The sequence below is a fragment of the Rosa chinensis genome, chromosome 4 (genome assembly GCF_002994745.2).
Source record: "Rosa chinensis cultivar Old Blush chromosome 4, RchiOBHm-V2, whole genome shotgun sequence".
NCBI classification, from domain to species: Eukaryota; Viridiplantae; Streptophyta; class Magnoliopsida; order Rosales; family Rosaceae; genus Rosa; species Rosa chinensis.
In genome coordinates this window covers 9,707,438-9,732,183 of record NC_037091.1, presented here as the reverse complement: position 1 = coordinate 9,732,183, position 24,746 = coordinate 9,707,438, and the positions used below count along the sequence as shown (strand labels likewise).

Here is a 24,746-nt window from a genome sequence, read left to right as displayed (position 1 = left end):
TAGGATTCTATTTCCGATTTTTATTTAATTAGGTTTAATTAGGTTTCCTAGTTTTAGTCTACAATAAATGGTTCTTTATGTTTTCTAGTTGTATTAGGTTTATGCTATGTGCCCTATATAAGGGACCTCTTAGATTGTAATTTTCATTCAAGTTATCAATAAAAAAAAATCAAATATTAGAGAAGTTTCTCAATGTTTCTTACGGCTGTGCCCGTAATTGCTAGTGGATTTTAACTCATCTCATATGACTTTCGAATCTTGACGGAGCCTCTTGCTATTGTGTTTACGCTTTTCGCATCATACAAGAATCACAATCATATTAGTCAGTTTACACTCCAAACTGCAAATATCATCATCCGTCTGAACGCATATATACTCATCATAACGCCTGCAAATAATGGATTTAACCTCCCTTAGCCTGGAAGAGGTTCTCTTTGGTCTCTCAGCATCAGATTTCTGTATTGAATCAGATATCTTTGGTCTCTCAGCACACTACAAAAAAAAATTCAATTTGCCATGGCGCAAGGCCGTCGCCAAAAGCTAAATTGTCGTCGCAAAAGACCAACGACGACGGCAATGTCGCCGATGTCGTTGGTGGCATCACCATTGCTATTTGCGACGGCAATTACGCAGTCACATGAAATGCCGTCGCAAAGATCAATGGCTACGCCATCTACAATTTTGCTCTCAGGTCTTTGGAAAGTGCATATCATTGATAAAAAAAACCTGGCATGCAATTTTGCATAACAGATTTTTATCTTTGGAGCAGAAGAAGCCAAATAATAAATTTTATATAAAATGCACCAAAACATGAATACCAGATTCAAATACATATATAGTTGATAAACATGTTTGATCAATTGAACAACACTTATCATCAACCAAAGAAAAAAAGAAAACTAGAAAGCGTGCCCGTGCTTTGCTGCGGATAGGCTATCCGATAGTGGAAGTTGACATGGATCACAATATGTTCTCAAGCTGCTTGACATTCACAGATTCGTCAAACCTGGATAATTAACCAGAGAATTAGAGTTGTAGAAAATGTGAATCAGAAGAGTATGATGAACTGTAAATGTATATTTATTTTGCCAATTGAAATGTAAACTGTTGCCAAGAAATAAAATAAACTAAGATGTGTTTGCTGCCTAGCTAAGGCGATAATTTAACTGCTGAAATTTGCACTTTAGAATTGAAAATTGGTTTTTGTCAGCAGGAAACACAATACTTACATATATGAATGGATCTTCTCTGAAAAGTCCGTATGCAAAGAAAGAGAGACTGATCAAGAAGGTTGCAGGAGAAAGATAGAATGGCATGAACTCGATGCTCCTTGTCTTGATCACTAATTTCTGAAATAATGGATATATGTTAAATCACATGTGTGGTAAATGTAAAATTAAAGCAACCCAGAAATTGCAGTGTCTGAAAGCAAGTTAAAAGTGATCTGTTAGCAGTGAAGTAAACATTGAGATAAGTGAAAAAACACTTGAATATCTGATAAATGTTTGCCTTCCATCATAGTGTAAAACTCTTAAGCTCACAAAGACTATTTATTTGTTTTGAAAATTCTGGTATTAGTTTTGCCTAACAGTAACTAAAACAAGGCAGAGAAATGCCTATCTCGGGAAAGAGCTAACATGAGAAATGAAGTAGATGCCTTTGATCAGTCATACCTGCTTTCTAACATGCTTATGGTAGTTTGGATTGCGAAAAACTGATCAGCTATTGCTCGAAACTGCAGCATGTTAACTCAGTATATTACAAATCATAGGTGCAGTATGTTTGACTTTTGTGTGCAAATTATTTTGTATTACTCTGCCTATGGCTATAGTCGTTATACCTGGCAATTTGCATCACCCTCAATTTGCAGCTCAGATAGATCATAGGTAGCCAACCTGAATAAATAAACAAACATTACTATCTAGCTAGTATATTCCAAATTTATGTTTATTTTTCTGCTATACTATCAGTCAGTATGAACCCAAGTATTAGACCAGTTGCAACAACCAGAGATCCCTCATATGCTTCTTTCCAGTAGACCAAAAAACAGTGATTGCATTTTATTACAATAAGGCATGACATCCTTGCTTAAAGCTATTAGCTGACATAGATAGATATGGTGTAAACTATTCTATAGAAAGGATTCAAATTAAGTACTATCACTGATACAAATCAAATCACGTTTCATATCACTACTATTCTTCAATTAGGAACTGAAAGTTTACCAATTAAAAGCGAAAAAATATATTAGTATCATCATATACAATACCTTTTCAGACTAATCTCAGTAAAAAAAAATAAATAGCAAAGACCCTTTTAGCAATTATAAGAGAAGTCAACCCATCCAATGACAAAGAACAAATGAATGAACAGCAAAATCTATTATCACAGGGAACAAAGTTTTCAACATCAATTGATTAATCTACGTAGAAAGACGAAGGTAGATAATTTCGTAATTGAAATCAATTGATTGTATGAATGGGGAATTTTAGCCAGTCTTCGGTGATGTTGATTGTGATGGATAAGCCTGATATTTCGTAACAGTAGATGGTGACTTTGATGAAGGCTTCTCTTATTGGAAAGCAGCTGGACATGTCGGTTCTATACACAGGGATTTAGAGCAAAAATGTAATAGAGTGAATCCCTTTTCAACACTGTATGTCTCTACTCCAAATTTTTGAAAGGGAATACTCATTATCATCCTGCAAACTAAAATACTTTTTTAGGATCTTAAGGTTGAAGATAAAAAACGAAAGCCTGCAAAAAGAGTTTCAATAAAATTCAAGTCTAAACTTTTCAACTATGTTACAGAGAATGTCCAAACTTAAAGTCTCAAACTTTCAATCACAAAGCTTGATACTTGATTCTAGTCTGTGATTTTATATAGACAATAAAATCAGTAAACCAAATTTGTTTGATTAAGGACCTTGAAGATTGTAGAACCTACGATTATGCTAGACCTATTCAACAAAAACAGAACAGGAACACCAAAAGCTTATTACTATCATTCAAAAACAAAACAATGAGCTATTGAGTAGTGACACAACCAATGCAACCAAAAGCACAGTATACATTTAAGCAATTTCAGCAAAACTGAGGAGTGAAATTTATATAACTTCCGTATTTTCCTTAAGAGACTAAGCACCAAAATGAGCCCAGAGCAAGCAGCAAAGGATAAAGTAATATGCGTATAAATCCCTAAATCAAAAACTACAAATTTAGATCCAACACATATCCCACATCAAAAATGAAAGAGTTGAGGTTTTCACCATCTACCCTGCTAAAATATTGTCTTTATCTCTGTTTGCAAACACCAGCGATGCCAAATCCAAGCAATTTAACAGCATTGGGGTGGCTAATGTGAGCTTCTGCTTGCCCACCTTTCCCAATTAAGTTCTCTGCCAAGTATTATACAAAGACAACACAATAAATTAACCAAGATACCAAGAGATGAAATCAATCCCGCACCTAACTGCAGTGAAAAAAAGAATTTTGCTAAGACTGTTTATATACATTAACATTTCCGAACGCATAAAATACACCTACTTGTTTTCGATTTCTTTGATTTAGCCGCATTATACTGATGTCCACCGAAAAAATACAATCAGATTTATTTCTTCTTTGCCCAATTGCCTGTTCACTTGTTCCCCTCTTTGTTCCTCTCAACATTGGTTTTGGTCCCATCACTGCACTCAAACACATATAATCTGGTTAAAATTTGGGATGACTATCTTTCATAATTATAATCTATAAACCAATTTCATGTGAAGCACATAGGATGATTTGCGCAATATATGAAGAACAACAATACAACCTAATACTGCAACAGTGTCAATCTCTGTATAAATCAACTATAAAATGAGATAATTAAAACAGGGAAAACCAAATCTCCTTCCAAAAACTGAGTTCATATCTTCCAAGGTTCAACAGAAAATTATTTCTATATCAAAATCGGTCTCTTCAAAGAAACCATTTGATTCACCTAAGACAACATTTCCTACTAAAAAAGAAGACCCTCCATGTCCTGATCATTCAAAAGGAACTTATGCCAACAACTGCCTGCCATTTTCAGCAGAAAGAAGAAGGAAAAAAAGAGAAAAATTTCACCCATTTTGAATACAATTAAACAATTCTCTGAATTTATTCATCTATTTGATGAAACAAAAACTGAATACAACTTTTAAATATGGAAGAATAGCAGGGCAAAAATTTAATCAGAAAGTCAAACCTAAAAGATGATCTAATAAGAATTTTAAATGAAATTTTAGCTAAAAGTCTGTCTTTAAGACCTACAGCCCTTTAGTCTCTCTCTCTCTCTCTCTCTCTCTCTCTCTCTCTCTGTATCTTTCTATCGCTCTGAATTGATAAACAAAAACCAGAACAACTGATCTATCATATATGTATCTCTCTATCATGTTCTGAAAAGAAAAACCGAATTCCTCTATTTGATGTCGATTCATCCACAATTCTATTCTTTGTAGAGGAAGGCTAACTGCTTGACATCAGCAGTTGACATATCAAACAAACAAACAAAAACCCTTATCACCGAAACCATGAACAACCAAGCAAAAACCATACCCTCATTTTCAATTTCCACAATCGACGATCAAACAAACCAAACCCAAAACCCAATTTCACCCAAAAACAAAAATGGAAAACCCACAAATCTAAAACCCCCAATATCCATTGAAAGACCACAACTTTAAACAAAACCCATAATAATCGAGACCATATTCACATCCAAATACAACCAGACCTGAGAATTAAGGGAGACAATTACCGGACCCAAAAGAAAAACCTAAATCTCTTAAACGGAACTACAAAGGGAGCTCGCAGCTCTTTCGATCTTCAAAACAGACTAAAACCCAAACGTATCCTTTCACATAATATGAAAGTTCACATAATATGAAAACCCAATCTAATTAACATACTTTAAAAGGAACTCTTGACATACAGATGTACATAGTACTGACCTTTTCCTCTCTTTTTTTCTCACCCAGAGGAAGGATCTTGAGAGGAACAATTGGTTTGTAGATAGCCTGGTAAACTTGACAGGACCGAAATCGAAGCAATTAGTCAGTGGTTACATTCTGCTACGAATTTGGCAGATCTAGAGAGGAAATCTGAAAGTAATCATCAGTGTCGGATCGAGATGGAGTCATGGGGTCAAAGAAGAAAGAGAGCAGCGCACAGAAAGAAAAGAAGTTTTCTTTGATTAAAAGAGATAGAATCGTTCAGATAACTACCCGAAAGCAACAGCAAGTGTTTTGTAGTAGCGAACTGTTAAAAACTTGCGACGACTAATGCTTGCCGAAGTAAATTCATAGTGGTTGGCGACCATTAGGGGCGACGGCAGTTAATACGGTCGCAAAATCTCTATACAATTGCGACGGTCAAATTTTTCTGTCGCGAAAGAGTAAGCTTTAGCGATGGCAATTAAACGCCGATGCAAATTAGTGAAGCGAATTGAATTCTTTTTTGCAGTGGCATCAGATATCGATATTGAATCAACGCAGTAATCGGGGGAACAAACTGTGATCTTCTATCATGAAAAGCAGCTAAATTAAGTTTTAATGACAATGCACCGAATAGTATTACATGTTTCAGTAATTGGTGGCCTTAAACCCTCAGTTACATAAAAGAATGATTAGTAGAGTGATGTTTTTCACTCCTAAGAAGTACTACCCCTTTAGAGAAATAATTTTCAATTGAAAGTTTGAAACTATACTAAATGAAGAAATAACCTATCGTGGATTTACAGGTTGGACAACTAATAGCTACAAACACCGGGAAACAATGGATTTTTGTCCATTTACCCCATTTCTAGGGATTTTTTTCCCACTTACCCCATTAATTTTTTTAATTCTCTCTTACCCAAAACACTCTAAGGAAGTTTTCTCTAATACCCCATTAAGTTTTTTTATTTATTTATTGTTTATTTTTAAGACTATTTTACCCTCACCCCTTTATTACTTGGAAAGAGAGAGAGAGAAAAAGGAAGAGAGAGAAACCATAAGAGACTTCACCGAAGCCCTGTCATCATTCGCCGTAATCCGGTCACCGGCCGCCGGATTACGGTTATCGGTCGTGCACTCACCAGACTTTTCTGAAAACCTTGCTAGAAGTCTCCAAAGAGGTCGTCGGAGATCTCATAGAGGGGTAATAGATAGTCTATTACCCCCAATAGACGTCTATTGCCCCTTAATAGACTATCTATTGCCTCGCAATAGACGTACATTGCCCTCCAATAAAACTTTCGGTCACCGAAATGAGAACTAATCTTCTTAAAATTAGACAAATAAAACTTTGAATAAAAAAAAAAAAGGAGATCACATCAATTGAAAACGTCTATTGGCCCCCAATAGACATTCATAACCTTTTTTTTTTTACTTCTGTCCCATTACTTTAAAAAAAAAAAAAATTTGATTTGGGCGCCCAGAAAATGCTCTGGGCACCCACACATCTTTCTCGTTTCTCCCTTCTGGACTGTGAGACCAACAGACGCAGCTCAAGCTCCAGTGAGAGCTTTAGTGCTTTGGGTCAAGCACCATCAAGATCATTCCCCAGTTAATTTTGTAATTCCCTAGCCACATTGGAGGCAGATCCATTCACTTTCTTCCTCTCCACCATATAATCCAAGCTCCTGGTAATACAAGTGTTCGGCCTCAACCTCTCTGGCCACTGGTACTGCTCCATCGACCTAGAATTCTCGCTCTGATCCCGCCTCGCCGATGTTGAAGCCTTCCTCAGCTCTGGATTGCCTTTCCTCGCAGTTGGAGATGGCGCTCGCTTCGCTTTACTCATCTGGAGGGAGTACGACTTGCCCTAAAATGAAACCGATAAACTCTAGGTCGTATGTAAAGATTGGGTTGGAAAACTCTGGGACGAAGACCGAAGATGGCCATGGATTTCCAGCGTTTCCTCCATCATCGAGGGCGTGAGAGAGAGGAGAGAGAGAGTTCCGGCGTGAGAGAGAGGAGAGAGTTTCGCGTGCCGGAGAGAGAGGAGATAATGGTAGTTATTGTAGTTTATTAATTTGGTTGAGGACAAAAATGTCAATTTAGTTTAAATTGGGTAAGAGAGAATAAAAATTTGTTCTGGGCTAAGTGAGATAATTTTGGCTAATTTTGGTGTTTTTAGTCAAAGACCCAAACAATAATAGTCTAATAGAGTTTAAGGATTATTACCTGATGCAGAATCAACAAATTGACTATCGATTAAGTGCTTAGTGTATTCAAACACCAGAGTTTGAAACCTGGGAAATCGAGTAGAGCACCATTCTAGGATATCTGAAGACATGAAAAAGCATTGCAAATTAAACTACAATAATCAACTATCCGATTCAATCAATTAGGCATAACATGGAAGAGAAAAAAAAAAAAAACAAATTGAAAACTGATTGCCTAGAGCCCCAGATTCATGTTCTTCTATCTCAGATTGAAACCCAATTACCTAGATACGTCTTCTTCCGTCTAATCTCTTCTCGATTAGGTTTGCAATACACAGGTTTCAATTCATGGAGTCGTGTTTCTCACTTTCTGTTCAACCCAAGCATCAAAGTTAGAACGATAGACCAGTAGATCGATGATTAATTAGTTATTCGAACAGAACATTAAAAGGGAAGAGCAGTTGATTGATAATTGATGATTACATCTTATGGTAGATCGATGATTACTCTGTGATGCAAGAACAGAAGATTAAATCCTGAAGAACGAATAGATGTTTCTAATCCAAAAGCGACCCAAAAATTTACTGGGCAAACAATGTTAGGTCCTAGCAGCTAGGAGCTTCAATATACAGTAAATTTACCAAGCAGATTTCAGCTTCATAGAAGAAATTCCAAGCGAGTCTGAACCATGTTTATTGTCTCTATTTATACGAGGGTAACCAGTTAAAGTCGTATATGCCTCAATGGACTTCTTTTCTTTTATAAATAAGTATACTCTTTCACATTGCTATTGGTTATCCACCTCCATGTTGGGAAAAACTACTCCATCGTTGTGATTTTTTTTTCCTGTTTGTTATATTTGTCAAGTTACTATTGTAACCTTTACACATGAATGCACAGATTTTTAGAATTTAATAATGAAGGGCAATTTGAGGCATTTTAAAAATTTAACCTTAAAGGTTGTTTGCTTAATTAATACTAATTTTTACTATCTCAATCTGATGCGGCAAATTGTACACGACATGGACGAAATGAATGGAAGTATGAGGATAAGAGTTGAGGTCTTGGTTTGATTCCATATCCTTTCACTAGGATAGTTTGGTTTGGTTTAGTTTAGTGTTAATTAGTTAATCACAATAGAAATCAATTAATTTGACATTCATGAAGGATGACATAAAACCAAGGCCGGTCCTGAGATTTTAACGGCTTGAGGCAAAAAATTAAAATGTGGCCTCTACACAGACACTCATGTACATACACATATTTACACCAAATAATAGTACAAAATAATCTTTTTTGAATAAAAATAGATATAGAATTCATAAGTGAGTGCCAAAAAAAAAAATAAGTGAAAGAGGAAGCAAGGTTCGAAGTTTGAACTGGGCCCAACAAAAATTGAATTAACTAACTGAAAAAGCGAAGAAAGGTGTAAGGGAAGAAGCAGAGTTAGAACTTTGGTTTGGGGGGGGGGGAGTGGATTAACAGTGCTTCCACTGAAGCAACACGCTTGTGCGTGCAAATAGAAACAAATATATATATATATATATATGTATGTATGTATATATATATATATGTATATATATACCTATATAACATATATATAGAACTAAACTTTCCGAGGCCCCCGAGAACTGGTGGCCTGAGACAGCCGCCTCAAGCGGCAGCCCTTAGGGCCGGCCCTGCATAAAACTTATTATTATTATTTTCTCTCTATGGACATAGTTTTCAAACCAGTATCATTTGGTCTAGTGGCATCATTCTCCTTATTGAAAGGTGTCCCAAATTCGATCGATGAATAACTAGTTATTATAATATAAATAAAAAATTAAGTTGTTCAAACCGGACTAAATTACATCCACCAACAATAGGTGAAATACTAGTAGAGAACGCGCCTCACGTACCAAAGGAAAAAAAAGAAAACCAGCCTTCGTGCTCTCCCGGCCGGACGTTGCCGGCTATTCTGCCACTGCGTCTCGGTCCGGGAGGGGAGCTTTGTTTTCCTCAGCTTTCATAGTTTTTCTAGTTTTTTTGCCTTCTTAGTTGGTACTGGTGTTTGTTGGAGGGTAGCAAGGGTCGGGTTGAAGATCCATTATCGCTGACTTTGTTGTTTTGAGTGTAGGCAGGCCTTGTTGGGGTAAGACTGATGCGGCATGGAGGGAGGATTGCGAGATCAGAATCTTTCCGCCTTAGATTTGTTCGTGGACGACGAGTGGGGTGGTCGGTTGTTGGTAAGGAACCCACAGTTGGTTGCGCTTCAGGCTGGGATCCCGAGGCTCGTGTTTGGTTTGGGGTTGATCGGATCGGATATGGTTCTTCATGGATCCAACCTGGGAATCTGTGGTTTTGGATGCGGAGACTTATCTTCTGTGCTTGGAGATGTTGGTGGAAGGCTATGGATGGTGGTCTGATCAGATTGGATGGTGGTCTGATCAGATTGGATGGGTCGTCGGCAGCGGGCTGCACGCGGGGGTTGTCTCACTGCTTGGTGTTGTGGTGGGTCGGCGTTTTACCTTGGTGCGGCGGCGTGGTGGAGGATGGTTGTTCTAGGTTTTTGGTGGTGGATATGGCAGCCTGCATGGTTGGTGTTCTGAGTTGGGGTAAAAGGATGTTGGGCCTGGTTTGCATGCTCGGGCCGCTGTCAAGAGTGTTTCAGGGCTTGGTTATGTTTTGTGGTGGTTGGGTCGGGTTAAGGTTATAGTCTTGGTTTCGTTGGATTTAGTTTGTGGTTTTTAGCTGGTTTGTGTTAGGTCGGGTGCACTGCAAGTTGTGGCAGAGACAATCATCACTTTCACCTTGCTGAGGGTCGTTCCTGCCTAGTTTAGAGTCTGCAAAAAGTCTGCCTGTGGCATAGACGAGCATTATTGGATTTCTAGGAGGTCATTCCTGTCAGGTTTTGGGTTGGAAGCGATGGCGTTTTTGGAGTAGTGGTGGGATGACGATGTTGGATTTTCTTTTGTCCTAGGTCTGACTGTCCAGCAATCCCTTTGGTCGGGTTCGAAGCAACGACAAGTGTTGGCTTGGACGATCAAATGCTGGCCAGCTGGATTCTGGGTGGGAGTTAGTGTTCTTGGCTAATTCTGCTCCAATACGTTTAGTTGTTTCTGCCAGTTAGTTTAGTGCTAGTTTAGTCTTTTTAGTTAAGTTTTTCTAGTATGTTTGGAGTCGGGGCCTAGTATGGTCTCAACAGTGCGTCAGTATAGACGTCCACTTTGACGTCTAAAGTGGGAAAAGTTTCGGTTGAAGCTTTTATCTCCCATTCTCATTTAATCTTTGTTTTTACTAATGAAGTTCTTATTTGATAAAAAAAAAAGTTGTTCAAACCACATTCCCATCATTCCCATCATTCCCCGCAAGAACCCAATACTTGTCCTTCCTTGAAGGCTAGTGCACTAATAGGAAAGAGTTGCAGCTATAATCCTTTGTACGTAATTTGCTAGCTACCTCAAAGCTAGTCTTTCCAGAAGTAGCATTGTGCGTTTGTTTAGGAGCCAACTTATTCAAGAATGTGACTTCATATGATGGAAACGGGTTCATCGAGAAGAAAAACGGGTCCATGGCTTTCCACCCTCAAACTGTGGTTCCATGAAACATGCTCTGATGGCTAACAATGGCCACAATGACAAGTTGATCACTTAATTAAGCAAATAGCACCGAAAACCAGGTTTCCCAGACAAGTGGTTCCCTCCGGGAAAAGACTTATGTAATCACCTTCTTGTAGAAGCTTCTTGATTATGGCCGCATCCTATTCTCGATTAAGGCTTATTTGGACAATGTTGAATGCAGGGGCGGAATTGTGTAGGAGGCTGTATGGGCAATAGCCCAACTGAGATTTTGGCTGAAAAACCTTCAAGTTTGGGTATATATTACCCCTAAGCCCTGAGTAGCCCACGAAAAAAAAAATGATAGCCTCTTATTTGCGCAAGCGCGACCTTGTTCTTCAATCCTCAGCCAAGAGCCAGGTTCGCACCTGAAATTTCATGGACCTAGACCCCAGTAACCAATTATTTCAACCAGAGACTCAAACTCTCCAAGTCTCCACAGTCCAATCTGAATACATGGAACATGTACGAATTCTTTGAACAAGCACTTTGATTTTCATCTTGAAATTGATGGGTTTTGCTTGAAATTGAGTAACTGATGATGGTTTTTTGATTAAATAATAGCCTGAAATCTTGCTCTTGGGGAGAGCGGGTTAGCGAAAGCAGGAACTCAGGAAGAGCTGTAGACCGGAGGTGTGGAAGTGCAGTGACTATGAGCATACCGGAGGAGCGGACGTGCGATGACTATGAGTCTTCATTTGAAAATTGATTTTTGCTTTATGGCTTGTTTGATTATATGCGGCTTGTTTCAGTTGTTTGAGTATATGCTTGGCTAGTTGGCTGGTTACGTCTTCTATGAGTTCTATCTGTATATGAAAGAGATAAAAAGGGTCAAGGGAATTGGTCAGGGGCTTGATTATGTTTGGTCAATAGTCAATTGGATAATTATGTTTGGTCAATGAAATTGCTTTCTTCATCTATTGACTTTGTTTACTAAATATTAGCCCACCCAATTTTCATATCCTGGTTCTGCCATTGCTTGAATGGTGAAAGGAACTCCATGAGTCGAGAGCACGAGTATGTGAGAGCGGTTATTGGGCAGCTTGGGGCAAGATAGAGGAAAAATGCATCAAGAACGGTTATATGGTTCGTGATAAAGATCTTATGAGAGTTTTGCGACCAATAGAGTGTTTAGCCAATGTAGGTAGGGTGTCCTTCACAGTGACATGAGCACCAAGTGCCCAAAGGGCGTAGTAGCTGAGGCTCAGAGGAAGGAGTGACATACTTGCAATTCACAAGCAAGCGATCAAGAAACCTATGGGTAAATGATGAGCAACGCTAAGAGAGGTGTTAGCTTTTGGACTAGGCGACTGTCATGGAAGTTAATGGGCTTTGAGAGCTCTCCCCTTCTCACAACTTCTAGTGTGGGTTTGACTAGCACTGTATAACCCTCCTGCATTTAAGGTTAAAATGAGAATGGAACAAGGGATACTTTAAATGAATTCTAAATTTTTGATGAAAAAGGATTAAATACAACAAGAAATACTTTAAATCGTAGAACTATATACAATGAAATATATGATCAACCAATTTTGAAAAAAAAAAAAATCATAATATTCAATTTGGTTACTGGCTAGTAGGTATCTCTATTAATAAAGCGAAGAGGGCGTTACTGTTCATCTCTGGGGAAACTTTCGAACTTCCTATTTTGTCCTTGATATTGCCCATGATTGACAGATAAATAGAAAGAGACCAGAGACGGATGGTTCTGGATTTTGCTGACAGAGAGGAAAAGAGAGGAGACGTGGCTAGGGTTGGTTTAGTTTCGCTCTGATAGAGTCAGATGGTTTCATTTCCATATTGTGATAGAGATAGAAAGAGAGAGGGGAGAAGAGTAAGGCGACAGGAGCGGAAGAAGGATGCGATTTCCAATCTGAAACTGAAAGAGACGATTGATTCGAGAGAGAGAGAGAGGAAGAACATGGCGAATCAAGGCGATTCTTGGGTTTTGATTTGAGGAAGAACATGGGGACGAGAAGAGAACGAACAATGCGAATCTCAGTTCTTGGGTCATCTGAGAAGAACACAAATCTGGGTATATCATTTTTTTTTATAACAAAAAAAAAAATTTCTTTTGACCGATTACACCGCTTTCATCTTTTTCTTCTGGGTTTCTTAGCTCTGTAGAGATAGACAGAGAGAGCGAAGAGAGCAAAGGAAGAAGGGAAAGAAGAAGACATTCGGGAGAAGACATAAAAGAGAAGGTAAGCTTGAATTTTGGGTGTGACAGATTGAGTTTAGAATTTCGATGCATGCAATTCTGGGTGGTGCCTATAAATGTGGGTATGTGGATTTATCTATCTGGGTTTGGTTTGCAATTTGATCCACCTCACCGCCAAACTGAAGCATGTTTTTTTTTTCTTTTCTTTTTTTTTCACTTCATCAGTATGAATATAACTGTCCCCACATTTTTATGTAAAGATTCAGTCTTTAGCTTCATTTTGATATTGGCCTATTGGGTTTTGCTATTACAATGTTTGTCTCTCTTTCTGCGATCAAGTTTATGTTTTCGCTGCTAAGAGCATCTCCCATGGTAGGCTAAAAGCCAAATGGATTTAGCCTACCAAAAACAGAATATTCCCTCTAATATGCTTTTTTAGCCTACCAACAAAAAACAGTGCTGCCACCGTAGGCCAAATTCTGTAGGCCAAAATCAAATATCATCACATCTAACAGCTATAATTTAATTTGATAATGACAAAAAAATGGCTATTTTTCTAATCAATGATATAATGATAGTTGTAAATAACGGTAATAAATGGCTATAATTTGAAAATGACAAAAAAAGGGCTATTTTTCCAATCAATGATATAATGATAGTTGTCAGTAACGGCTATAATTTGAAAATGACAAAAAAAGGGCTAGTTTTTCAATCAATGATATAATGATAGTTGTCAATAACGGCTATAAACAGCTCTATTTGATGCAAAAAAATTTCTATAAAAACTTGGACATTATTATTGTTTTCATCACAACAATTTTCACTCAACTTTCTTCAACCTCTCTCTCAAATTAGTCACTACAATGGATTCATCCCAAATATCATCATCCTATCTTTCTTCAAATGGAACCGTTGAGTATTGCAATTATGTCTTGGCCTCATTTGATCGGGAGCAAGATTTGTTACTTCGTATGTGTGCTAACAACAACCTCCTCTTAGCAGAAAATCTAGACAACGAAGATGATGCTCAATCATGCCGGAGAGGTGCAATTCCTGGTCACATAGTTGTTTATCGTGATCGAGAAGCTGCAGCACACAATTTGTTTAAAGATTATTTTGCGGAGGTCCCCCGATTTGGTGAGCTAAAATTTCGCAGACGTTTTCGAATGAGTAAAAGTTTATTTTATCAGATTGCTGATGCAGTCAAAAATCATGACAATTTCTTTATGTAACAACGCGATGGAATTGGTAGGCTCAGATTGTCATCCTTTGTAAAAATCACAGCTGTTTTTGGAATGCTTGCATATGGTGTACCAGCTGATTCTCTTGATGAATACTTAAAAATTGGTGAGTCCACAACAATTAGATGCATGAAAAAGTTTTGTCGGGCTATTGTAGAAATATTTGGAGAGCAATATCTCAGAAAACCAACAGCTATTGATGTTGCAAGACTCCTTCATATTGGTGAAGAACGTGGGTTTCCAGGAATGTTAGGAAGCTTAGACTGCATGCACTGGAGGTTGAAAAATTGTCCAGCAGCTTGGGCAGGTGCTTATGCAGGGTATAGTGGATAACCAACAATTATTCTAGAAGCAGTTGCTGATTGTGATATTTGGACATGGCATGCATATTTTGGTTTACCAGGCTCCAACAATGACATCAATGTTTTGGAAGCATCTTACTTATTTGCAGAGTTTGCTGCAGGTAAATCACCTCAATGTCATTATTTTATTAAGGATAAGGCATATGATGTTGGTTATTACTTAGCTAATGGCATATATCCCAAGTGGTCCACACTTGTTCAAACAATTCATGAACCTCAAGGACGAAAAAAATATTTTTTTGCCACAAAGCAAGAATCATGTAGGAAAGATGTTGAACGTAATTTTGGAGTTCTTCAATCACGTTGGGCAATTGTTAACGGTGTAGCACGTTTTTGGGATAAACATGTTTTACATGATATAATGACTACATACATCATTATGCACAATATGATCATTGAGGATGAGCGTGATTTGACAGCTCCGATTAGAGAATTTAATCAGGCGCCAGCTCCTACTGTTGAGATGGTCGTTGATGAAGACGCACGATTTAATCAGTTTCTTGCTCGAAATAGGCAAATCAAAGACAAGACGGCTCATTTTGAACTTTAGGATGCATTGATTGATCATCTATGGGATCGTCATGGCAGAGATGAAGCTTGAAGTAGTTGATTAATGTTTTCTTTTGCGTTAATTTTCTTTTAATGTTGTATGTTTCTCTTTGTTCTTGTGTATTACATTTATTACTTAATTGTATTTTCTAATTGTAATGAAATAAATAATTGTATTGCCTTTCTAAACAAATTCTACATGATTCATTTTGCACACATTTCAAAATTATGTATTGGACGACAATTATTGTACTTCATACAGAATCACAATAATGAATAAGATAACATTATTTCACATTGTCCAATATGGCAGAATAAGATACGAATGATTCATTTTGCACACATTTCAAAATTATGTATTAGACTACAATTATTGTACTTCATACAGAATCACAATAATGAACTAGATAACATTATTTCACATTGTCCAATATGGTAAGATAAGATACGATTGCCTTTGATGACAACCATTGGATTAGATTATGTAAATGCATCAACACCATTAAATTCATTTATTTAAAATGACTATTTATCTACATGAAGACCATAAATACACTACTTCTCCCACAATACACAACACACCAATTCTTCTACTACTTCAATGTCTTCTTCTAAGCGTGGGTTGAATTTTACAGTAGAAGAAGATCTACAATTGTGCCATGTTTATCTTGATATTTCTCAATGTCCAATTAATGGTATTAACCAAAAAAAGGATGCACTATGGGAGAGGATTGCTGTTATCTACAATGAAGGCAAGTCTGAGGAAAGGAGTCGATCTGGTAGGTCGCTTCAAAGTCGATTTTCTGATCTATGCTTACCGGTCAGTAAACTTCATGGTCATATTCGACAAATTGAGTACCAAAATCCAAGTGGTGCATCAGAGTCCTATATTGTAAGTATCGCATAACCATAAGTTGTAGTATAATTAGATCTTAGACTATTTGAATCTTAACCGTTTTTTACATTTTGTTTGTTTCTTTGATAACTTTGTAGTTCAAGAAAGCTAAGGAATCTCTCCTAGATGATTCAAGTTATAAGAAAAAATAGTTTCAATTTGACCATGTGTGGCCCATTCTAAAAAATGCTGAGAAATGGCTTGGTAATGCTGCCATGACTGTTCCTAAACCTTGTAGAAGGAAGGAGTCATCTGAAGGATCTCAATCAGGTTCTCGCACATCAAGGACATCTGATAGTCCATCATTTTCTATTGCTTTAAATGCAGATGAAGATGAGCAAGAGTACATCAACGATGAAGTTGCTTCACATGATCGTCCTATGGAAACGAAGATGGCAAAGATGAAAAGGAAAGCCACGATGAGAAGAAAAAGAATTATGATAAGATCATGGCCGATAACCAAGCAATAAAAGAGTTACTTGAAAAAAGTATGCTGGAGAGATCAAGCTTCGCTTCCAAGTTTGACCATTACACGTCAAGCAAATTGGATATTCAACGTTAGCATGAAGAGAATAAAATCATGTTGACCAATTTGGATTCCATAATAGATCCAACAGATCGTGAATTCTTGCAGATGAGGAAGGCAGAAGTTATGCAAAGAAGAGCTCGTGAGTCTCAATCACAAGGATCACCACCTACTACATTTGGCTATGGTAACTTTAGTAACCTGAACCAGTTTCAAAGTGGTTCTGAAGCTACATTTCATTCTGGAAATTTTGGTAGCCCTTTACAATTTTCAAGGGGATTCAGAGGAAGTGGTAGGAGTGGAGGAGTACCACATGCTGGAGAAAGTAGCGGTGGAGGAGTGCCTGAGTACAATGAAAGTGGTGGATTCGGAACAAGCGATGGTTATGGAGGAAGTGATGCTAATCTACCGGAATACTAGCTAATTTTAGTTTTTTATGTGTAATCAATAATTGTTAGTTTCGTTGTTTTACTTTATGTTGTTGTTTATGTTTTAGTATTTCACATTCTAATACTCTTTTTCCCAGTTCAGAATATATTTCCGAGTATGGTTTTGATGAGGCTATCAATAACACTAGTCGATTTAGTTAAATGAAAATAAGTATATCATAAAAATTAATTGTTACACATTTATTTAAAAAATTCTAAACATATCAAATATTGGGTTCATATTAAAGATCTCAACAAGATATTTACAATGATGTAATTTTAATATTTAGTAACATTATAAATAACCCATGTATAGAGGAAAAATGATTTTTCTTAAATGTAAAATTCATGTTATTATTGGAAAAAAAAAAAAAAAGCAGTGGGGCCCACCATTTGGCTTACCAAATCTGAGCCCAAATTTGGCCTAGCATATTTGAGAAGGCCAAATTTTTTTCTTGACATTTGGGATATAGCTTACGGTGGGCAAGGACCAAAATATCGAATTTCGAGAAAATTTCGATGGTCCCGGAAACGGAAATTTTGACGGAAATATCGAGGATATATCGATTTCGGTAAATAATCAAGAAAAATGATGGAAATTTGAAGAAAAACATGAAAATTTGAAGAAAAACTTTTAGATATGTTTATTTTATCAATTGTCTACTATATATAGAAAGAAAACCTTGAATAAACCTTGCTATATAGTAATTTGTAATAATTTAAGATGAAACGGTAAATGCTGAATCGCCAATAACTCTAAATTTTTTTGAAATAAACATCTTTTTTTTTCTTTTTTTTTTTGATGGCTGGAAACCCAATGGGAGGTTAGGCCATCACGCCTTATATACATTCTTTGTACATATCATACATTACACTTTGAATTCATAAATCGACCCTAAATTTGCGTTTGGAGATAACAGATCTGCAGGGACTTGGATTAACTTATTTTTGTTAATATCTCAATACTTTACTAATCTTCTATATAATGTAGGAGTATATTGAGATAATGTATGTATTAATTTAAGTCACCAAAAATTAAAAGCAGTAAATGACTAAATGTCATTAATTAGAACCATAAAATAAATAATAAGAACTAAATGGTAATAATATTAACTTACCAAAATTTTAGAGTGAAGAAGTTATCCATGAGAAGTGAAGAAAGAAACTATTAGTTTTCTTTGGTGTAAGGTATGAAGATTATTTTCAACTATTTATAGAAGTTATAATTTGAAATGTTGTTGTAAATTTTTTGATCATTTGGTAAAAAATAATTCAAGATAGTAATTGAGTATTTCAAGTTAGTTATTGATTGGACATGGAGTTTTTAGATTCGTAGGAAAATGAATATATACTACAATGTTGTGATAAACACACAAAGGTATGTGCAGCCGAGTTGGCAAACCCTCTCAAAGGGTAAGGGGATGACCAAGGTTCGATCCTTGGTGTTGTTGTTGGTTTTTTAGCTTGAATTTCAAGCCAACCACTCATCCACCACTTGCTGGGCCCACGGAGATTGACTTTGCATGTGAGAGAATTGATGGTGGAGATGGAATGTTCCAGAATTTTATCTACATATCGGGATATTTCAAATCTATCCCGAAATATTGGAAAATATTGAAAATCTCGACCTAAATTGTCATGGTATGCTATGGATATATCGGGCCTTCAAAAAAATGAAATTTTCTGCCAAATTTCACCAATTTTTTCGATTTTTCAGTCCTTGACGGTGGGAGCTTGGGGTAGGCCACAATCCTTATGGCTTACCGTGGGAGTTGCCCTAAGGCTTGGAATTGTCAACGGTATATATCATGGGTTAGCATCAACTTTGTGTATTTTAATTTGAAGGCTTTTATTTTTGTCTAATTGTTGGGTTTTAAAGTGGAACTTTCTTATTTTTATCTATATGGCTTTTTGCTTATTAAATTATAGGTGTGTTCAATTTTGGTGGTGACTTTATTTGTTGGTTTGTAATGAAATACTGTGTATCTGCAGATTGGAACAAAGCAGTGGAGATACTATGATTTTGGTCCAAAAGGAGTAGCTAGCTACGTGCACTTATTTGTCTTCCTGGAACAGCAAGGACGGCGGATGTCTATTACAAGAAGATCATGGCATTGTCCATGAAGGTAGTATGTTGTCATCTATAAAGATGTGTTCATGTTATCTTTCATTTAAGTCTTTGCAAAGCATATCGGTATTTGACTTTGATTTTCTTTTCTTCATTGATAGGAACTTAGATTGACATTCATTCGGCATTAATTTTGACTGTTTAGTTGCTACTTTGCCAGTAATCATTAAGTTTTATCACTTAACAAACAAATGAGAATTAGGTATGCCATTAAGGACTCTCCTGAGTTGCAGCTGTAGGCTGCTTTGTGCAAGATGCTTTACTCCTTGATTTTAACTGAAATTTTTCATTCTTATGATGTGGTTTTTGTGTGCAGGATTTCTATGAGGATCTATTTGAGGAGCTGAGGAGGAAAAGACAGATCATTCTCAGACTATAATTAAAGATTTGGTGCATGAAAAGCAGTGGGATAGGCAAGAAATAGATGACTCGATGAAGCAAGTTTCGGACCAATAATTTGGTCAGGGATGAGCTAAAGGTCAAAGGAAGTAAAGATAGCATTCAGCCGCACTTTATGCGCGTGCTGGAAGGCTAGTCTCTATTAATAAAGCGAGCAGCTGTTTACTGTTCATCTTGGGGAAACTTTCAAACTTTCGATTTTGCCCCTTTTCTGTGCCCATGATTTACAGAGAAACAGGAAGGAGACAGGTCACAGGTGGTTCGCATGCAAATAGAAAGGAATGAGACGGAGGTATCAACGAGAGCTTTGATCTGGATCTGCCGTCATAGAGAAAAATTGAGGAAACGAAGAAAGAAACTTGAAAATGGAGTTAGCCCACGAAGGTGAATGGCTCTCTCACTCTTTTATTTATCAACGATATTGGGGTTGACTGATTGTATATAGAGTTTTTAATTTGATGTTTCTCCAGTCCACTCTGGGTTTGCTTATAAATACGAGGAATGGATTCCTACTTACAGTTTCAGTGAAACTTTCTCACTACAGTTTTAATTGGGTAGTGAGAATTGTGATTAGGGGAGTTCAATTTGTTCGATTGGGGTTGTGAAATTATTGTCGAATTCGTTAAATTCGAGGTTTATAGGAGAAAAGCTGACGTGGGTCGTGTGAAATTTTGATACTCTTGCTTATTGAAGAATAGGGTTTTTGGAGTTGAACTGGGTTGGGTTGTGTTCTCCCTGTTTTGGCGGCCTAATTGAATTCTTATCTACCTTCAAGTTCAAACTGAAAGAGCCAAGCAGGACAGGTTAGTTCTGGAGCTTCAGCTTATAGCTATTATTTCTCTATCATATGACCCCTTTTCTGGGTTTGTGTTTTCCCTTCTCTTTATGCATTTCTGATTCTGGATATGCCCAATTCCTCATTGTCTTTCTCAATCAGGAATCTTTTGGGTGCTTTTTTTACTTACTACTTATGTGTTGGCTACTACTTACCATGATGTTTGTTTCAAAGGCTTTTACCTTTTATTATTCTTCATGAGGAAAATTTTACCATTGTTTAGGTAATTTGTGAAGCTGGTGTTTGTTTTTTTTATTTGTTTGAGTTTTTAAGATGCAAAATTTTTATTGATTGACTAAATGCGTATGGCTGTTTTTGTCAGCCTCGGCCCTTATATTGGTTTAAGTGGAATGGTGATGATAAACTTTTTTGAATTCCATTATGTGTATTTCTAATACAAGAGGCTGAGTTATGTCTAATTCTATTACAAGATGTAATATTGTGTCTAAATGAATTTTTCAAATTCCATTATACTAATTTTAATAGATTGACGAAATGCGTATGGCTGTTTTTGTTAGCCTCGACTCTTATATTGATTTAAGTGGAATGTGATGATAAAATTTTTGGAATTCCATTATGTGTATTTCTAATACAAGAGGCTGAGTTATGTCTAATTCTAATACAAGAGGCTGAATTATGTCTAAATGAATTTTTCAAATTCCATTATACTAATTTTAATAGAAGAGGCTGTGAAAACAAGTTTTATTATTTTTTTATTCTCTCTCTCTCTCTCCCTCCCTCCCTCCCTCCCTCCCTCCCTCCCATTTCCAAAACAATGACAGTACAGTCAGTACTTACTGATGTGAATTCTTCATATAGTAATCTGGCATTTTGAAATTGTAGCATTCATGAATTTTGTGGAAAAATACTCTTGCTTGACAGATCACTAACTTTACCAATTCCCTGATGGTGATGTAGTGCAAGAAGGCCTGTGTTTTGTATGTTGGTTCTAAAGTGATGGGTTTTTGTGTCATTTTCAATGTAGATTTTCACCAAGATTCTATTTTGGTACTATTGTCTCCACTCTTGACTGAACAACCAAGAGCAAGTTTGTTGTGGCTCTCCCCCTGCTAAGGTCTCTGAGACTCTTCTCAAGTAAATCTTTTTCCTCCATTATTAGCCATCGAAGATCTGATTTTGACTCCATTAGAAACTTGACATTTGCGAAATGAACTAAAATTGTGTATATTTTCAGGTACATTCCAGCTGAGAAAATGATGCCAAGTTTTTCTTCTCTGAAGATGTCTCTGTTTTTGAGCAACTCTCAAGGCCGTATCAAAGCAAACCATAGAAATTGATGTAGCTCAGTTACTAATAATTCTTTTATTTGTTAGGATACCGAAAACTAAGGAGGATAATAACAGAAGTTTATTTGAGGCTGCATTTTGGTTCTCTAGCACATTTTGTAGTGTGTGTAGTATTTGGTTGTTTTGTTTTGTTTTTTATTTTTTTATTTTTTCTGATTCTTTTAATTGTTTTGTATGTGAAGATTTCGTTGGGTAGATTTGCCAACTGTTTAAAATCATAGACCTACACTCATCTTCAACAGATAGCACACGAACCAGTTGCTTTATTCCACAAGGCTTTTATGAGTTTGATCACATCCACAAAACACAAAACCCTTTAACAAGGTGGCGAATTCACTGACTGTAACCATGCTATGCTTACTCAAAACTGGAGTTATTTTACGCTTTGAATCATTTTGTGCTTACACAGTTTGCAAATAGATTGAGTATGCTGTTTTTGATATTGGGTTGTCATGGATCTTGCTTGCAGGTTTGCACCTGCTACCACACGCGTAAATGAAGTAGTGCTGCATTTGAGTGTTGCAGATGTAAATCCACTGTTTTATTAACCAAAATGGATCAACACCCACCCCTGCTAGGGCAGCCATTTTTTGTAATGAATGTAGATAAATATTTTCGTTAGTGGCAGTTTCTTGCCATTTTAATTATCAATGATGTTGGGGTGTAATTTCATTAGCTTCATGATGACAGAACTGTATCTTTTACTGAGAAAATGTGTTAATTTTTGGTTATGTAACATATATATATCTTGAATGTAATGTAGATTACGTTTTTTCATGTACTCATTCACTGATAGTTTGGTTACAATATGTGAAGCATTATAATAAATAAAACAAGAATGAATCGCACGCCCAAGATCCGTATTGCGCGCGTGCAGGAAAGCTAGTATATATAATTTCAACTATATTTTCAAACAAACCATAATATTATAGGAAAGTGTTTTCAACTATATTTTCAAACAAACCATACTATTATAGGAGAGTGTGTCCCGCGGATTTGGGTATCCAATCCGCCTCTTTTCGTACTTCATATTCTGCTGTTTGACTCCGATCCTATTCCCCCTGAGTTTATTTTTTGTTTGGGGGTGGATTTTAGTTGAGGCCAGTGCCTTTATAATTCTTTGTTCTATAGATTGTTTGTTTGCCAGAAAAAAATAAATGAACCATAAAATTATGCAATAATACTTAACTAAGTATTTAGTAGCATTAAAATTGCATGCATATGATGGATGCTCGCCTTGCACATGCGAATCAAAGCTGTATCAGTGCGCTTATTGCCAATTCCAATATCTGGCCGGGCTTTCGCTCCGAGAGCCTGACGAAGAGCATCTGCTTTTTGCTGTCCTGTAAGTACTCCAGGTGGGCAAACAAATTAAGCCAGTGGCTGTACCTTTTCCTCTGTCCAAATTTCAATTTTTCTTATGGTAAATTTGTAGTTATTGTTTGATTACTTTTTAGTTGCCTATGGAAAATCTAATAGAGGTTAGCTTGGGATCTATGTTTTTATGTTTAATTAGCACCAGGTTTATTTTTGTGAACTTATAAGATATTTTTTTCTCTTTATAATTTGGATTTTGTTTTGTGAAATTGTATTCTGTTAATGCTTTTGAACCCAAATGAGCCAATTAGATTGGTTTTTGAGCTCTCTTAGTTGGTCTGGATTGAAATATGGAAGAGTTTTTTTTTTTTTTTTTTTTTGAATTGTGTTTGTTTGAACATGAAATAACCCCGAGTCGAAGTCTTGAATGTTTAGCTTGGCTGCAAAAATTAGGGAGGTGAATGTTATATATTTCGTTCGATCACACTCCTGGAATATTTAAAATTACTTGTTCTGAGGCCTCGCCACTCCTATAGGCTTTATTTTAGGGTTGGAATGTTTTTCTGGTAAAAAGAATTGAAAATTTAGTCTGTGTATGCCCATGTTGTACTCTGACTATGAGACCGAACCGGCCTGAATTTTATTATGTTAGGTCATTTTGTTTGCTAGTTATTTTCATATCTGGTAACTTTGCATGTCGTTTGGTATGGATCCTATGTTGACATTTCTGGTTCATGTTAGGCTTTTGTTGATACCCCTGATATGGTGAGATCTCAAATGAATTTCCAGAGGCTTTCTCTCACTGACATCAAAATTGACATCAAGAGGGTCCCCAAAAAGAAGGAATTGCTTGCGGCAATGGAGGCTGCTGGTAGGCTCAGTAACTTGTTAATAAGGATGATTTTGTTTATACGTACACATTTATAACTTGGATTTTTGTGTATGTGCTTTAGATGTGAACGTGGGAAAGTAGCTCTTGGGGTAGGAAGCTTATTGTTCAGAAGCGAAGGGCCAATCTTAATGACTTTGACCGCTTCAAGCTTATGTTGGCTAAGATCAAGGTTAGTTTGTGTGTGTTTTTTAAGTATGAGTACGATGCTTCCTCTTGAAATCTTTTGGCTTTGTTCTATTGAATCATCACAAACTAATAGATCTTTTCTGATTTGCAGAGGGCTGGCCTGGTCAAGAGCGAACTTGCAAAACTAAAGAGGCAGAGTGCTTAGGCAATATTTGATTTGATGTTAGGTTTACAATTTTGTAATGAATTTTCTTCAAAACTGTACTTCGGTTTGTAATCCCTTGTTCCTTCTATTAGTCTTTTTCAGAGTACTATATTGTTTTTTTTTTTTTTACTTTTTTAATATTGGTGACAAGTTGGGAACCTCATGATTTTTGGATCAAGAGTGAAAGTTGTTTGAGTTGAAACTGTTTATGTGTTTTACTTTGCCTACTTGTAATATTTGCCTTACCTTGAACTTTGATTTTGTGACCGATGCCTCATTGCTTCAAAGGTCTTGAGTATCACCAGGTCTGAACGGACTTTGGCTCTGGAACCATTTATCTGCTTTATAGAGGTATTAAGGGTCCATAGTCTATGAAGGCATTCTTCCTAATTCTAACATGGATATGGTTGATTTTGTAACACTGTTGATGGGATAGATTTTTAACGTTCCACCCATCGATTTCGTTTAATCCGAACTCTATCCAAGCTGGAATTTCAAGCTATCATTTCAACTAGGAAGACTTGGTAGCAAATTAGCAATTATGTCAAAATTATATGAATATAATTATGGTGATGCAGTAGATTGGAGTTGGGATTGGGATAGTCTAT

The 24,746-nt window shown here is 36.6% G+C and overlaps 1 protein-coding gene, 1 long non-coding RNA gene and 1 pseudogene across 9 annotated transcripts; 2 read left to right on the top strand and 1 right to left on the bottom strand.

The window, feature by feature from the left end:
* Positions 1-771: 771 nt before the first annotated feature.
* Positions 772-5,557, bottom strand: LOC112196397 (bidirectional sugar transporter SWEET1a-like). Of its 8 annotated transcripts, none has more exons than XR_005809021.1 (7): positions 4,974-5,554; positions 3,547-3,686; positions 3,277-3,398; positions 1,841-2,702; positions 1,674-1,735; positions 1,230-1,349; positions 772-1,006 (listed from the first exon to the last, which is right to left on the bottom strand). XR_005809021.1 is itself a non-coding variant. In XM_024336722.2 (6 exons), the coding sequence occupies exons 3-6, from the start codon at positions 3,345-3,347 to the stop codon at positions 1,001-1,003; spliced, it is 252 nt and encodes an 83-aa protein (XP_024192490.1). In that variant the 5' UTR covers positions 3,348-3,398; positions 3,547-3,686; positions 4,974-5,542; the 3' UTR covers positions 772-1,000. The 8 variants fall into 8 exon arrangements, 1 of the variants encoding a protein (XP_024192490.1); XR_005809020.1 differs by having other exon boundaries at positions 3,270-3,398; positions 4,974-5,553; XR_005809023.1 differs by having other exon boundaries at positions 772-978; positions 1,841-1,895; positions 3,270-3,398; positions 4,974-5,534.
* Positions 5,558-13,791: 8,234 nt separating this feature from the next.
* Positions 13,792-15,081, top strand: LOC112198764 (annotated as a pseudogene).
* A 7,607-nt stretch (positions 15,082-22,688) lies between these two features.
* On the top strand, positions 22,689-24,293 carry LOC112201105. Its single transcript, XR_002936588.2, has 4 exons — positions 22,689-22,956; positions 23,657-23,786; positions 23,869-23,976; positions 24,085-24,293. It is a non-coding gene; the product is annotated as an uncharacterized LOC112201105 (long non-coding RNA).
* Positions 24,294-24,746: the final 453 nt, after the last annotated feature.